Consider the following 16,305-nt stretch of genomic DNA (forward strand, 5'->3'; position numbering starts at 1 on the left):
GAATATCATTTCCACATCCATGTAATATTTTTTTGTTGAAATGTTACACATAACACCCCTTGTTTTGGGGTTTACTAAAATAAAAAAAAAAGTCCCAAAAATGTCAGTCACATCAACAACTTTAAACAACTTGTTAAATAATTACAAAAAAAGCTTTTATGTTGTCATATTGTTCTTTTGCTCCATGGTGTAGTTCTGATGGTCAACATGCCAACTGTTGGTGCTTTTAGAGGAGCAAATGGGTCAAAAATGGGAACTCCGACTGCTCTGTTAGACGTTTGGGCTGCAACAGCTTTGTTAAATCATTCCACACAGGCCAGTCCTGCCCGCATACATTAATGACCCTCGGTAATCTACCACCCAGCTCACCACCCTAACTTTCTTGTGCAACTTTTGATAGATACTGAGCTCTGCAGATCAATCACACTTTCAAAGCTGTAGTTTTGGAGATTCTCTGACACAGTCATGGTCCATGTCGTATGCCTGCCTGTTTTCCCTATTTCTTACACACCAACTTTGAGAACAAAATGCTGTTTTGCTGTTCAATAAGCACACCCACTAACTGGTTCCTTGATAAAGAGATAATCACTGTTTTTCACTTCAGCTGTCAGTAGTGATAAACGTATACCTATCCCTTTTGTATCTGTTTACTTAAACTGTGGCAATAGCTAATTTTATTGTCTGAAACAGCAAGAGATTGTTGTTTGAACTTTATGCTTCCCACCTCCTTGAAGTAGAGCTACTCCCAGTGTACTACGTCATACGTAAGTTCTTTGGCTAAACTTTAGACCAATCACGTGTCACGCTGGAAGCGTTTTCCCGCCCTCTCTTCTCGAGGCGTTTAACATCACTTCTCTCTTCTCGAGTTATTTAACATCACGAAGTTTCGCTGATTAGTGAAACTTTATTTTTTTGGTCGCTGTCCCACAGTTAGAAAGAAAGACTAAAGTTCTCACGGTTTTACTGGAAGAAACTGAAAGAAGGAAGTGCAGCAGCCCGACAGAGTGAGTGTACTTCTTTCATAGGTTTTGAACTGTTTTCTTTTATGTGTTTTGACTAAGTTAATGATAATTTAGTCTTTTTTTTTGTCCTCCTGTTTGTTTGTTTTTGTGTTTTGAATGCAGTAATTATACAAACACGTTCCCTTTTTACTCTCACGCAAATCGTTACACATTTGGTCGAAAAACAATCACATCTTCCTGCTTTTTATATTCATAAATGCTCGTCTGGATTCGTGCAGGCATGTTTGTTGTTTCAGATTCGCTCATTGTTATTGAAGCAACACCTTCCATCAACGCTTACGGATGTCTTAATATTGAATGTAATTAATCTCATTAGCAAATGTTAGATAGAAGCAAATGCTTCGGTACCATCTTAAGATCTCTGCAAAACCATTCCGAATCTATTTATACTTTGCCTCTCAAAAGTTTGGTTTCTAATGATTTCTGAGTGGGGTTTTTTTTTTTTTTTGCTACTTTTCCATTGGTTTGTGTCCAGTCTTTGTACTGTATTTTGGTAATTTATTGTCCATAAGTTTATTGGCTTGAAGAAATAAGAACAAACGTCTTTATCTGAACGTGATGTATTATAAACTAGACCTAAGAGATGCATATGCTAGTAGCGCCCTAAACATGGACGTTTTGGTCCTTGAATACTATTTTTCTATGCCGGAATGCCACCCCTTTTTCATATATTCAACTGAAAACATGAAACCAAACTATGAAGTAAAAATTTTCGTAGTTTTCCATTGTTTGTATACACTTCTGGCTCACGTTGGAGGTTTTTATGCCTGGTGATTCATAGGTTGGAGTTTTAAGGATTTTAAAAATCCTGACCTTGACCAAAAATACCCAACAAATCTCATACAAAGCTTAGGCAGGTTGGGTACCAACTAGAACTCACTGCTTTTTTGAACTCTTGTGAGTTGGCTAAATAAAATGCATATCTGTGGGGCTCCTTATGTAGGTCTTAGCTGGGTGGGTATTGAAAAAAAGTAAGAAAGAAATCTAGGACCAAACCAAGAGTTGTCCTCTGTCAAATATATGTTGGTGACTACGAAGTGCCATTATGTAACCCTAGGAAGCCTATCTGAGATGAACTTTTGGTAATTTCCTGCTTATTGGAAAGTTGCAGAAGTGCACTGCTTTCACAATAGGAAAGGAAATATAGACCCTTATCTTGTGATCATGAGATAAGATGTCTACTTTTTTTTTTCTTTCATTGAAAGCAATGCACTTGCGTAGGATGTGCCCAATGAAAATCTTGGAAAGACCTAAAGAGCTGACCACATTTTTCTTTTTAAAGCCTACCTCTTTGGAATTATACTTATAGAAATCAGGTGTAACTCAAAACTTTGCAGAAGTGTATAATTATATTTTTCTATGCATTGTGATGAGGTAACTTCAATTCTTTATAAAAGCTACTAAATATTTCACGGCTGTGCCACGTGTTCCTGCCTGTTTGATCCCAACCTGCTGCTCTTTTTTTGCCTGCAGCCCAGAGTAAGTCACCATGGTTCAGGCTAAGTCATGGACTCTGGTCAAGCATTTCGATGGCTTCCCAAAGGAGGGCAACTTCCAGCTCAAGGTGGAGGAGCTTCCTGAGCCTAAAGATGGAGGCAAGAAAACATTCTTTATTGACTTTGAATAAACGTAAAATGTATCATTCCTTTCAAAACTGTTCACTTTGAACTTGTTCACATTTCTTTCACTTTACTACCAAACACAAATAACCTTTAGATTTACATTTTTTTTTATTTACACTCAGCACACATGGAGCTATTCTGTAAAAGCCTCAGAGTTGTGTAAGAAAGCATTAGTCTTTATCATAAATGCCAACAAACACAGCAGACAAGGCCAAAGATGTGGGGAAGTTTAAAGCAGCTTTAGGTTATAAAATAATATCCTATGTTTAGATCATGGCACAGAGCCATGTTCAGTTTCTCATTTTGAAATGTGAAGAGTTTTGGCAAAGCTACAATACAAATATCTGTTACTAATTCATTTGACTCACGTGATGTTTTAAAAGAAAAAGTGATAAGAAGAAATTAGGACAAGATTTAGTTTGCTACAGTCCATGTAGAGGACACACAAAGTGCTCTGGTCAGATAGTGTGAACAAAAGCAGAGCCTTTGGGTCGACGTGCAAAACACTGTGGGCACTTATTTATTAAAAATAGGTGCAGATTGAGATGTAAAAATGGCCGTAAGATGAGTACATCTGATTTAGAAACACTGGCCAAACCCAGTGTATGAACAGCTTTAAATGTTGAGGGTATTATCAATTGAAGACCATTTGATTTATGGTTTTAGTGACCGGGCTACAAGAATGAACGACTGGCAATATTTAAAATAGCCCTAATTTCCTTAATTTTGGGTGATCGGCAATCAGCCAGTACTTGCACGAGAAACCGATATTATCCATTGCCACAAAAGGAAAAGACTGACTGAGACAGAAAGCTGCAGTCGGTGGTTCACCCCTAATTTAAAACGACAAAAAGTTAGTCCTACTCCAGATCCGTTTGGTTCCAAGCCGATTGCCCACAACCTTTGGTTCCAAACCCAGAATGTTAATCCCACTTAGCTGCTTTGCTGTGCTTCACTGTTTTATTTAAGAGCTCTGTGGAGGAAGAAATCGCACTTCAGAGTGCCTGCAAAATCTTTCACTTGTGTGGAAGAATGGGCAATGCGCAAATCTGACAGAGACAGAACAGTTACAGCAAAAGAATACAAACAAAAAAAAAAAACTGGGTGGGTGGTGGTCAGCCGTTACTTGGTTCACTACTACAGATTAATGACCAATGTGTCAAAAATTAAAACACACACCACACTTTTCAGATTTGCCTTTCCTGCAGCTTCACCATTGAGAATGCTCTCCTTTGTGTTTGTTTGTTTATTTGGAGAATAACCGCCAGAGTGGTTACTAATCTTCCTGGGGTCCAACTAATAAAAACACAAAAATATTAATTCAACACATAGTTCAGTTTCAACGTTGACAGATTATATGCATAAGATTAATCAGTCATTTTACAGATGACACACATAAACCTGGATTTTAAAAAAATAACAATTTCTGTGCTCTTTTGAAAGAAAGTGTGCTTTTTAAATCTTTTCAATCTTTGCTTTAAGATGGAATAGATTTCTGAAAAGTGCATTCCATTTGTCAATAATAAAGGGGCTGAATTCCCCTTCATTCTTGGAATAAATTCAGTAGACAACAGATTTCTGTTACAAGTTCGTCTTTTCACAGTTTGCATTTCCGTCTCAAAAGAGTATCTGGTAAAATGATTATGCATCTGATGAGAATAAATAAGTTTTTCACGAAATAATTCAGGTCTCCCAGTTAGTGTTGATCTGTCGCATAAAAGCCCAATAAAAATCTGTCTCGGTTTTGAGGTTGCAGTGTCACAAAATGTGAAAGGCCTTCAGGACTTTCAATGCTCTCAAACGCTTTCTAAATAACCTTTAAACATCAAATTGTTTATTTCTTTCAGAGGTGCTTCTGGAAGCGGTTTTTCTCAGTGTGGATCCATACATGAGGTGGGTTTTCTAGAGCAAACATCCAGAATGTTGAAAAACCGCTGAAACTATCTGTGCCTTTAAATCTAGACTTAAAACTCACCTGTTTGGAGTTGCCCTTGAAGCATAATGAATGTAAAGATGGCACTTGACTAAATGTGCTGTTTCAGTTGTTGATTCGATGTTGCATGGCTTTGTGTTTCTGCGTTTTTATGATGTAAAGCACTTTGAAACGCCTCGTTGCTGAAATGCGCTGCACAAATAAAATTGCATTGATTTTCACTTGCTTTGGAAAGCAATCATGTTAAGACTTCAACCAAACGGCAGTGAAAGAGGTTTGTTGCTTTCTGGTGTCCGCAGGCCGTTCAGCAGGTTCCACATGAAGGAAGGGGACGTGATGATCGGAACGCAAGTGGCGAAGTAAGATAAACGACCGCTGTCCCGCTCACCCACCGGATAAACCTTCGCGATGCATTTAGCATGTCTGACGCTTAGCAAAGCAGAACTCATCCTACACTTGTGGGTTTTTACCAAAGCCTTTGGTTCAGTGAAGGTCTGTAGCAGAGAGTACACACCCCAAACATTCTTGGCTGGGTGTTTGTAGATGCATAACTGCTGATGTTTTGTTGATGAACCTCCAGAGATAAAGCTCTAGGTAAAAAAAACCCCAAAACGCTTTCAGTGAAATCCTGGCAAGATTATGTCTTGCATTTCCCACATTGTGGAGCTTTATCACGATGCAGAGGAAAACATCTGCATAGTTGAAGTGCAGCCAAACGGCAGAAAACCCAAACGGCTCTTCAGATGTGCGAGAAGTTAACCATTAGCTTTGAGTTTCCACTGAGATCTAATAAATAGTCTATATACAAGAATTTTATTTTATTTTTGAGAATGTATAATCTTATTGCCGCAGGCTGAGGGAGCGGTGCATTGTAAAAAAAATAAAATAAAAGAAGGGGAATAAAACAGAACTTCAACAGTTTTATTTCATTTTGGTCATTTAAGTTGCACAACAATTTAAATTAGATAAACATGTTGCAGTTCATTCAAACTCCTCCTTGTAGTTTTCAAAATATTCTATTTATAAGACCACGCCACCAGGGGGAGCAGTTGCGAGCCACCGAATGCACATCTAGTAACGTAAGACTGAGAACTGATATAGGATAGAATAGAAATGTTCTCCGAATGTAAGGACGCAATAAGGAAAAGTAAAACAATGTCATGAAAAAGCAGCACATACAGATGAATTAGTTTCTCACCAACTCCGATTTCAAAGTCCAACATGGCTGCCTCACAAGTAAGAGTCTAATAGCTGTTTGACAATGTAATTTGCTGCAATGGTTGAAAGTACAAAGAAATAAAGGCATTACTCTTTAGCTGAACTGGTAATAATTAGCCTGACTGCTGAACACATAGTTGAACACAGCAGAACTAGATACCAGGACTTTTTTCTAGGTCCACACAGAGATGAACACGGTAAATTCTCATAAACGGTTTTTGAAAAAACGTGCGTCCCACAGAATCAAAGAATGACACAATTACAGCATGAGTAACGAAGTCACGTAGCTTTAAAAATGTAATCATTTAATCAAATTCCACTTTAAATAGCGTTTTATGATGTGGCTTTTCTGGTTCTAAAAACATTGACGGGACTAATTCGCTTCTGTGGAATTTTTTTTTATTCTTAAATTTAATTACACAAGCCCCCAATGGAAAATACTTTTCGTACGCCTGATGTATTCTTTGTCACGACACAAATGCATTTTGTCCCGCGACTGAATCGGAAATGTCACTGGCAGGTAACTGTTTGTGTGCAGGGTGGTTCAGAGTAAAAACCCAGCATTTCCTGTGGGGAGCCACGTTGTGAGCAACAGTGGTTGGAGGAGCCACTCAGTCAGCGACGGGACAGACCTCACTCCCATCATGGCTGACTGGCCTTCAGACGTTTCGCTGTCTCTGGCTCTGGGTACCATCGGCATGCCAGGGTAAGACGGGCTGCATCTAGACTCAATATTTCAAAGAAGCGCAATAAGTGTTATCTAAATATATATGTGTCGTACATTCCCGCTCTCTGTGCTGTGAATTTGCTTGATTGATGCCTGTTGTTTCATGTTGCCTAAAATGTTGTGGAAGATGAAGTGGTAAGTATTTAAATATCACAAGTCATGCTGTTTTTGTGAAATTTACCAACATTAGGCAAGGCATTGTGCCAAACCGCATGTCTTCCTGAAGAAACACTTTGCAGATATACTGGTCCGTCTCGTAAATTTGACTATCATTAAAGAGTTTGAATTTTTTCAATAATTCAGTTTGAAAAAAGCAAAACATGATTATTCTGATCACACACATAGTGAAATATAGTAAACGTTTCTTTCCATATTATTATTTTTTTCATGATTATGATTATGGCTTACATCTAGTGCGCATGTGTCAAACTCGAGGCTCGGGGGGCCAAATCCTGCCCGCCATAGCTTCTTGTGTGGCCCTCTAGACTCCAGAGGGACGCATAAAAAAAACCTTCGAGTTGTTTGGTTAAATATTATTTTATCAGTCAAATCAACGCTTTACTGCCAAATTACGCCAATTAATCCCTCCAGTTTTTCTGCAAAATTCTCACAAATTCAACACATCCATACAGCTTTTCGCATTCATTCATAATTGGGAGTTTATTGAACATTTTTTGCAAAAATGATGAAAAGCGTTAGGCTTAAATGATGCTAACTTCCACCTGCGGGTGGCAGCATTTGTTACCTCTAATATACTGCTGCCTCAGCCTGACTTGGTATCAAGTGATCGTCTGTGACCGAAAAAAGTCACAAATGTCGCAAAAGGTCTTGCAAATATTTCTGACGTATTTCCGCAAAATCTGTGATTTTTGATTGCCGAAAAATCATGATATCCTAGAGAGATTGAACAAGCTATTTGTTAATATTTTAACAGTTTTTTACTGAATTTTATTGATACATTCTGGCACAACCAGCCGTTTGAGAACAGTCGTGATCGTGACGTGGCCCCCGAAATGAGAGTAAACTTGACAACCCTGACCTGAATTCGAAAGAGGCTGGAACAGGATATGGGAGTTGACTGTCTTTTATTTATTTTTTCCTGTCTGCAGGCTGACGGCTCTGTACGGAATAGAGGAGGTTCTCGGACTGCAGGAGAACGAGACTCTGCTGGTGAACGCCGCAGCCGGAGCTGTGGGAAACGTGGTGGGACAGATCGCCAAGATCAAGGGCTGCAAGGTGGTGGGTTCGGCCGGGTCAGACGCCAAAGTGGCTTACCTGAAGGAGCTGGGCTTTGACGAGGCTTTCAACTACAAAACTGTCCCTTCCCTGGAGGAGGCGCTGAAGAAGGCAGCTCCTGAAGGATATGACTGTCTCTTTGAAAATGTAAGTGAGGTTTTGGTGCCGTTGTCTTGAAATAACCAGAGGTAGGTAGAGTACCCAACCGTCGTAGTCAAGTAAGAGTAGCACTACTTCAACACATTTTTGGAGAACGTCTGATTTAATATTGAAAAATAAATCAGTCATGTTCAAATTGTGGTATTTTAAAGACCAAAACACCAAATTCAAGCAGAAGAATTTTTTTCCCAATATAAAGTTTGAAGCTAATCCGTACAGTAGGTTATTTATACGTAGTGCATGTGGGAAAAGGGTAAAATGGTTCCAGGGACAACGTGTGGTGTTTATGTGTAAAAATGACACCACAGACTCGGCAGGTTCATGTGGAAAATAACAGCAGAACAACAAAGATTGTCTTCAAATATGTCTCGCTGTAACTTAAAGTGTAGACGTGTAACCGTGTTTGGTGCGTTTCTGGTTAAAAACACGTTTGTTCTTCATTTAGTGAAGTTACTACTAGTGGGTAGAGAAGCCAGAAATTTTCCTCAGATAAGGGTAGTGATACTTTGTAACAATATTACTCAAGTAAAAGTAAAAAGTATGGTGTTGTAAAACTACTCCCAAAAGTGCACCTTTTTTAAAAAAAAAAAGTTGCTCAAGTAAACGTAACTCGATTAATATAGCTACTTACTGCCCACCTCTGGAAAAGATGACATTTTCGTCCAGTTCTTGTTCGTGACAAATTTGCACTTTCATTAGGTCGGAGGTTATTTTTCAACTGTCGCCCTTCAACAAATGAAGACCTTTGGAAGAATAGCCGTGTGTGGGAGCATCTCCACTTACAACGACGGCACACCTCAGACAGGTGTGTAATCTGTACATTGTTCAGAGTACAATCTGAACCAGGTGGTAAGTCTCACATTACCACCTGTAGACAGGCAATGTTGGAAGAGTGCGGTTCTGACCCGATTTTTTTTCAACTGGAACAATTCTCAGGGCCTTACCCACACATGACGATGATTGTCAAGCAGCTCAAGATGGAGGGTTTCGTGCAAAACAGGTGGCAGCACAAAAACCCAGAAAGCCTCAAGAGAATGATGGACTGGCTAAAAGAGGTATGGTCATCGTTGTAGTTGTTTTGACACTGGATCATGTTCAGATTCTGTTGTGTTTTGGGTAAACGTTTCAACTTGATGTCATTCTGTATCGACGTGATTAGATTTGACATACTCATTCTGCCTACGCAGGGGAAGCTGAAGTACAGGGAGCACGTCACAAAAGGATTTGAAAACATGCCAGCTGCTTTTATGGGGCTGCTGCGCGGAGACAACATCGGGAAGGCCGTTGTTGCAGTGTGACCTCTTGCCAATGGGAGGCGCTGACGAATTCACGCACGAGGAAGGCAGTGTCGATGAAGGGGGTTCTTCGTAAATTGTTGGTGTACATTTCTTAGATATTTCTGTTGATGGGGTTATAAATGAGTTTGGAACTTTTAGTTTAGTCAAACTTTCTTTGAAGAATCATTAAAACATTAAATGTGAAACAGTGTACCAACCTGAACACTTGACAATGTGACCTTTGGGGGCTGCTGATATGGGTGCAGCCCAGAAAGGCCCCACCCATTCTTGGGGTTATGCAACTTCTCCCAAGCCTCACTTCCCTAATCTTTTTGTACTTTGCCTCACTTACAGATAGCTGAGGTTTCCTTTTGAGGGGTGAGCTAACTGACTGTCCAGTCTGTGGCTTTTGTTTTCTTCTGCTTACTTCCTGTTTCTTGGTATACATGCATTTTATATCCACCATAGCTAAAGTTGCATGAAAAGTATTCAGGAGACCTGAAAAATTGGTGGTTCTGGAGAAAAGAAGGAAGAAGTTAATTCAGTCCTATGATAGACCAACATGAAGTAGTACTTATAATACAAATCTGAAATGTAGGGAATGCATTTGTGTTCAGACCTCCTGAGTCAAGACTTTGCAGAACCATTTTCTCCTGGTTTCACAGTACTTCTTTGCAAAATAGCTCAAGCACGGTCAGAGTGGATGGAGATGATCTGCAAGCGTTCATTTTTGATTCTATCCCAAGCAACACTAACATCACTACTTCATTCTGGTCTATCACAAAAACCCCATTGAAAATAAATGTAGGTTTGTGGTGACTAAATGTTAGTCAGACTTCAAGAGGCATGAATACTTTTTGGAAGCTCTAGTATCTTCACAGCCTTACTTTACTATAAAAGTTTACTTTTGTGCTTGTAATAGGTTTCTAATGGTGGTTATATAGACTACAAACCTATTCATTTGTTGTAACGAAACACAAGAGTAAAGATTACTAGGATGTTATACATACTCACAACTTTGCAAATACTGTTGTTGATTTAACATACAGTGTATTGTACTTGTCTTTAGTATTTACTGCAAGCTTTTGTATGAAAAAATAAATGATAAAAAAAAAATTCTGAAATCTGTTAGGGGGGGTACACAAATAAAACATATTTTATTGTTGTGATTTCTTTTGTTACTATTAATGTTTTCTCAATGTCATCTTGGAACTATTCCCAGTCACATCTCATGCTTAAAGTCATGATCCCTGACAGCCTCCACAGCCAGTCAGAAGATGAAAGTCAGGAAAAGAGTCCTAAAGAACGTTAAAGAAAATGCATATACCATGGATCGCAGTGCAGACGTTGTAGAGAACAAGCATTGATCCCAAGAATGGGAAGTTCCTCCAAAACTAATGAAAGTACTGGTAAGAAAACTGGCCAGAAAGCCTACCAAGAGGAATAAAGCATCCTACACTTTTCTTACACTTAAAAGGCATAATGAATTTTCTTTGAACTAAAGTTTTCTGTAAATAGAGTGCCATTGGATACATATCTGTTGTAATAAGTTGCTATATAAATAAAGTCAATTAAAATTTATTCCTAAAATTGATCCAAATAAGAGCAAAGGCAATTGAGCTCGACCCTGCTTCTTTCTGTTTTAGATTGTGCTTTTTGTGCAACCCCGTCGTTTGCTTTTAGATCTAGGATATGAGAGATTAAAAAGGACGTGAAGAGGAACGGCGCAGGGGCACGTACACGTAATTATGCGGCGTAACCATGGACGACTTGCCACAAAACCATATAACTGAGCTGCGCTGAGTCAATCATTTACGGTAAATCAACGATTTGTCAAGTCATTATGACTTGTACCACTGGGTTCGCATCATTTTACCCGTACACGAAGAAGCGCGCGGAGTGGGCGGAAATTGGACACGACACACAATCCGTTTCGCATGCAAAGCTACGCAAGTTCCAGCTGTACGAGAAACGTCAGTAACATACACGATAACAATAAACTGCTAATAAACAAATAAAATTTATTTAATAAAGTCAGCCAATTTGATGTAAAGAAAAAAACAGAGAAAGAAATGGAGAGTTTTAGCCTAGTTTAAAAAAAAAAAATTAATCTCTGTGGCCTATACCGTGTCAGCGTTGAGGTGGCATTTGATTGTTCGTTTCCCTTTGTAGTCGACACCACCTTATACTGATATACTGATTTAGGCACAAACTCATCACTTCTGGCTGGACCTTGCGCCGGTGAAGCAGAAAGGAGCAGTCTTAGTACTGGCGTTTCTCCTTCTTACGTCTCCAAGTATATAAAACTGAATTCAAGGATCCATTCATGTTCATAACACCATTGATAATGGTTTTCAGAATAAAAGTAATCGTACGATGATTTAATTTACGATAAACAAAACATTTATAGAAATCGACATAAAATGAAAATATAATTTATTATATTACAAAGTTTCAATTTGGCTTCATTTCGGCGGAAAACTGTATTTTGCATCGGTTATTGAACTAAAGACTTTTATTTTGCTAACTGCTAAACTGACTTCCGCTACTGTTGGGACTAGCTTGTCCGAGGCTTTAAAAGGCCTAGGGACGTTCACTGAAACGAAGGTATTTTCGTCGAGACACACATCAAAAAGCAGCTATCATGGTCCGGGAAGTGAAAGATTTAGTAAGTACTTATTTAGTCGGGCAGCGTCTTGATTTTACAGCTTTAATTTCCGTCATGATTGCCATTATTACTTTGGGGTTAGGTATACTAGAAACGCATCCATGCTTCTGCCCTGGCGCCTTTTTTTTCTTTTTCTTTTTTTACAGCTCTTGAGTTATTGTGATGCTTGATCCGCTATCTCGGCCTATCTGTTTGGAGTTCATTTAGCTACGTTTATACACAAGATGTGTAGCTGTTAATAGCTTATAAACTCTTAAACCTGCCGTCACCGTGGTCCCAGCAGGTTACACGAGGCTTACTGGGTCATCGTGCGCGAGGCTGCTGGACTTTTACTGTGATGTATCCCTCGCCGCTGTTATGAAGTTGGCTTTCGATTCATAGCGCTTGAATCCTGTGGTTAGCAATTTATTTAATCATTGCGTGCCTTTTTTTCTCTTCTTAATTAAATCCGCTTTAACATCGAACTGAATCGTCTAGGTTCTGTATTCTTATAATGTAAATACATACGTTTAAACTAGACTCTGCTATATTAGAGACGGCTATAGAGTTGAGTTGTCGAGCTTTTACTTGTATAAACATTCTAGTTATTGAAGCGGACATGGTGTAAGGGAATTTGGAGGCTAAAATAAGCAGAATTAGTCCTTTACGTGGCTGCCAATTCCGCGCCGTCTTAGCCCTAGTTGATACACCGCCGCTGTCAACGTGTGTTCAAAAGTATTGCTTGGACTGTGTGCCCGTCTGGTTTACTTGCTAGAATCATTTGTACATAAAAAGTAAATAAAGTTCAGGAGCAGACAAAACTCAAAGTCGGGAGCTTGTGGAGCAATTAAGCTTTAGGCTACGCCGCCTTGCACAGCAGGCCCAGGGCGAAGGGTGGAGACGCTGATGATACATAAACAGCTCAATAAAAAAATGCAGCTATCCGATATGATGAGATAGCAGCAGAATTGTAATTGTGACTCAATGATCAGTCTGTTTAGCACAGGATTCAACCACAACGACCCGAAAATGACGACAGTTATTAATTTCAGTGGATGGATGGATATTTTGAATTGTGGGACTGAACAGCATGACAAAAGATGTTGAACAAATGTAGATCTCTACTTTTGAAAACCGGTGAAAAGGGGGGGGGGAATCATGAAAAATTAAAATTCTTCCCAAGCTGTTGTGCCTTGCCAAACTTTATACCCGTAGGCAAGGGCATGCCAAAAATAAGAAACAACACGCTGCAGAAACCCAAAAGTGTTAACAGTTTAAAAATGTTTTGTGTGTAATCTGTTTCACAGGCAGACTTTGAGGCCATCCTGAAGGAGGCTGGAAACAAGCTGGTGGTGGTGGACTTCACAGCTACGTGGTGCGGTCCCTGCAAACAAATTGGCCCAGAGTTTGTTGTAAGTGGATGGGTTTTGAGTCCGAATATTTGTTTAAATACAAACTTTGTGTGTATTATTAGGGCGGCCATTGTAAAGTGAAACTCTGCAAACAAGCAGCTCTGAACCAAATGCTTTGGATCATTGCCCTAGGAGGCTCAAAGGGTGTGGCATCTGTTTGGAGAGGAAGCTTGTTGCTGTGGCAACCTTTTGTTTTGCTTACCCCACCTTGAAGGCAAATGCTTCAGAGGAATAAATGGTTACTTTGACTAAAGTTGATACCTTTTCATGGAAAAAACATTTATTTAATAACTTGTGTTGGATACCAAAATACTTTTACTTTAAAAAAAAAAAAATCCTTTGTACATTTATTTATTTATTTATTTTTTATTTTAATTTTTTTAAATAATCCATCGGCTTTCTTCCAGAAACTGTCGGAGAAGGATGAAAACAAGGAGGTGGTTTTCTTGAAAGTGGACGTAGACGAGGCTGAAGTAAGTCTCCTTTTTATGTCTCAATCATTGTTAATTTTATATAAACAAATTAATTTACAAAAAAGATTCAGGTTATCATAAAATGGAATGTAGAAAAAATGCCTTCAATAACCAGCAGCCCTGATTTTCTTTTTTCTCATTTCCTTTAAGCACTTGTGGTAACCCCGTAAAATGTATATTTTCTTGTTTTGTCAGGATGTGAGCAGCCAGTGCAAAATTTCCTGCATGCCTACATTCCACTTCTACAAGAATGGCGCCAAGGTGAGTCCAAGCCCTCATTTGTAAAATGTTTCTTTTCTAAAATGTGTCCTCCTCCCTATTGGAGGAACACTAGTCGTCTGTTATTTCCGAGATCAGGATCCTAAAAAGTTACAAACATGTTTTTGTTGGTATATTTCCTCTGCGTGGTTCTTGCATATTTGACAAGTTCAGTTTAAGAGGAGACGCATGCTGTGGGTTGGTTGGGGGAACTGTTCTGGTTTTGTTGTCGAGTCCATTTCATCTGACAATTTTGGGAACTATGGTGCAACAACTTTCTACATGCATGTCCACAATGACTCTGGTATAAAAACAATTTTAGGGTTTCTGTAGAGCTCAAACTCTCAGACTGAAGTGTGATATTACATCCTGCTCTTTAAAGTGAGACTACAGAATCATGGTCACAAGGAGGAGATTTTAACTTTTTCTTTTTTTTCTCCTACACAGAGTAAAGATTTGCTATTGAAACCATTTTAAGGCATCTGTAATTAATGTCAAAATAATTCAGTTCAACTATTTTAATTGCAGTTTTTAAATTCTCAGATACATGTTCCAAACCCTCACAAAAGTAATGATAAAAACTATGAATCACATTCACTCATGGGTTAAACTTGACTTGTTTTAAATTGCATCTCATTTTATTTTATGGAGGAAGTGGAACAGACTCTGACATTAGCTTTTTGACGCCACCTAGTGGCGTGTTTGTCCGAAACGTCGCATTCATTAAAGTTACCACGTTTTTTAGTTTGCTTGTTAAACCAGCTGGTCTGCGGTCACTCAGCAGGTTTGACCCCCGAGTCTTTTAGTAGTGAAAAGCTGCACTACTTGATAAAAACCACCAAAACAAACACCGAGAGGCTCAAACAATAAATGAATGAGCTCTAATGGTTTGGCTCTCAGGTGGCGGAAAAGCAAACCGGTTCTTTACTGAACAAAAGAACTGGAACCAGAATAGCACCGTCATCCAGGCTTTAGATCAGTCTGAGACATGTTAAATGATAAAACAAGATCACAAAGTATTGAAATGTAGGAGATGGAATATGTCACCACTATGCGCGGTAACTCTTGTTTTCTGTGTTTCAGGTGTTCGAGTTCTCTGGAGCCAACCTGGCGACACTAAAGTCCAAACTTGAAGAGCTGAGATAGACGCTGAAATCCTTCTGACCAATCCACACGCGACCACACTGTACAAAGCCTCCAGAAGAAGCTGTTACCCTCTAAACACACATGAAAGGATTCCTTCTTAAATTTCATGTAACCATAATGTCAGCTGTCCCATTTCAGCAATAACTTATGTTCCACCGTTTATGTGACGACCCTGTGGTCCTGTTTAATTCAGCATGTCTCGACTGTCTTTAGACTGAGCTTCAGCTAGATTCAAAAATGACTGACTAAACATGTCTGTATGTTTCAAAGAAGGTGGATTTAATAAACAATGAATCCAAAAAAATTTTTTTTTTTTGCAGTTTTTCATTTAAAGTAGGAACACAAGCTGACAGAGATCTGAACAAGACTGAATGCTACAGAGGGGTGGATTCATGCCGATGGGAAAGGAAAGTGGCTTCAAGCTTTTTTGCATGGTTTTGAATTTTTTGATTTTAAGTCAGCTTCAATAAAGGAAACACTAGTCCTCTAGATCATCTGTTACTTTAGGAGACATAATTGCTAATTTAATAGGAATTGCCTATCTTTTTAATATGCAGTGCTGTGCTTAGGGTGTGTTGTGTTTTTTTTGTTTGTTTGTTTTTCTGGTGTGAGGCCCTTACACCTGCTGTTGCAGAATCACTATGGTCACTTAGGATTCATGAAATATATAGTCATAAGTATTCATATATCCCTTGTACCTTTTTCATTTTGCAACCACAAATTTTGGTAACAAAACTGAAGTAAAAGGACGTATGGTTTAAAAATGTAATAACAAAATCAAAGTAGAAAAGTGTCAGTACTTTTCAGTTTTAGCTACAAGTCTATTTGATTTTGTATTGTAGCTGCGGTAAGATTAAATCAGCAAATGGGAACGTCTAATATTTAGGTCTGAATTCTAGTCTGTATAGGAATATAGGAACAAAGAGTTGTATGCATGTTACACTTACAGCAGGCTAGTTAGTTAGCTGGGCTAAGGTGATAACATTTTCAAACATTGATATCGAAGATACACAACTAATCAATCTATTAACCAATTAATCACCAGGCAACTCTGTTAAAACAACGTCTGTATCCCCCACACACTGGGTTTCAGACTATAATGCCCAAAACAGACGTATAACTGGCCAGAAACCAGTTTTCTTACGCACTATATCTCTGGCTACTTGTAAACAATA

At 38.8% G+C, this 16,305-nt stretch overlaps 2 protein-coding genes across 2 annotated transcripts; both read left to right on the forward strand.

Annotated features, from left to right (window-relative positions):
• Positions 1–791: 791 nt before the first annotated feature.
• On the forward strand, positions 792–10,363 carry LOC122820386 (prostaglandin reductase 1-like). The gene is made up of 9 exons (XM_044097756.1): positions 792–1,004; positions 2,496–2,617; positions 4,492–4,537; positions 4,877–4,936; positions 6,334–6,501; positions 7,632–7,905; positions 8,617–8,722; positions 8,854–8,972; positions 9,105–10,363. Exons 2-9 carry the CDS (start codon positions 2,512–2,514, stop codon positions 9,213–9,215), a joined length of 990 nt encoding a protein of 329 aa, XP_043953691.1. The 5' UTR covers positions 792–1,004; positions 2,496–2,511; the 3' UTR covers positions 9,216–10,363.
• A 1,358-nt stretch (positions 10,364–11,721) lies between these two features.
• On the forward strand, positions 11,722–15,195 carry LOC122819829 (thioredoxin-like). Its single transcript, XM_044096809.1, has 5 exons — positions 11,722–11,862; positions 13,149–13,253; positions 13,661–13,726; positions 13,922–13,987; positions 15,068–15,195. The coding sequence occupies exons 1-5, from the start codon at positions 11,839–11,841 to the stop codon at positions 15,128–15,130; spliced, it is 324 nt and encodes a 107-aa protein (XP_043952744.1). The 5' UTR covers positions 11,722–11,838; the 3' UTR covers positions 15,131–15,195.
• Positions 15,196–16,305: the final 1,110 nt, after the last annotated feature.

Source organism: Gambusia affinis, linkage group LG18 (genome assembly GCF_019740435.1).
Source record: "Gambusia affinis linkage group LG18, SWU_Gaff_1.0, whole genome shotgun sequence".
Classification (NCBI taxonomy): domain Eukaryota; kingdom Metazoa; phylum Chordata; class Actinopteri; order Cyprinodontiformes; family Poeciliidae; genus Gambusia; species Gambusia affinis.

Excerpts from the sequence above, each read along its gene's own strand:
- LOC122820386 (XM_044097756.1), top strand. The coding sequence starts at position 2,512 with ATGGTTCAGGCTAAGTCATGGACTCTGGTCAAGCATTTCGATGGCTTC. Across the intron at positions 4,937-6,333 it reads ATCGGAACGCAAGTGGCGAA|GGTGGTTCAGAGTAAAAACC; the intron begins GTAAGATAAACG and ends GTTTGTGTGCAG. Across the intron at positions 8,723-8,853 it reads CGACGGCACACCTCAGACAG|GGCCTTACCCACACATGACG; the intron begins GTGTGTAATCTG and ends AACAATTCTCAG.
- LOC122819829 (XM_044096809.1), top strand. The coding sequence starts at position 11,839 with ATGGTCCGGGAAGTGAAAGATTTA. Across the intron at positions 13,727-13,921 it reads TGGACGTAGACGAGGCTGAA|GATGTGAGCAGCCAGTGCAA; the intron begins GTAAGTCTCCTT and ends TTGTTTTGTCAG. Across the intron at positions 13,988-15,067 it reads TCTACAAGAATGGCGCCAAG|GTGTTCGAGTTCTCTGGAGC; the intron begins GTGAGTCCAAGC and ends TCTGTGTTTCAG.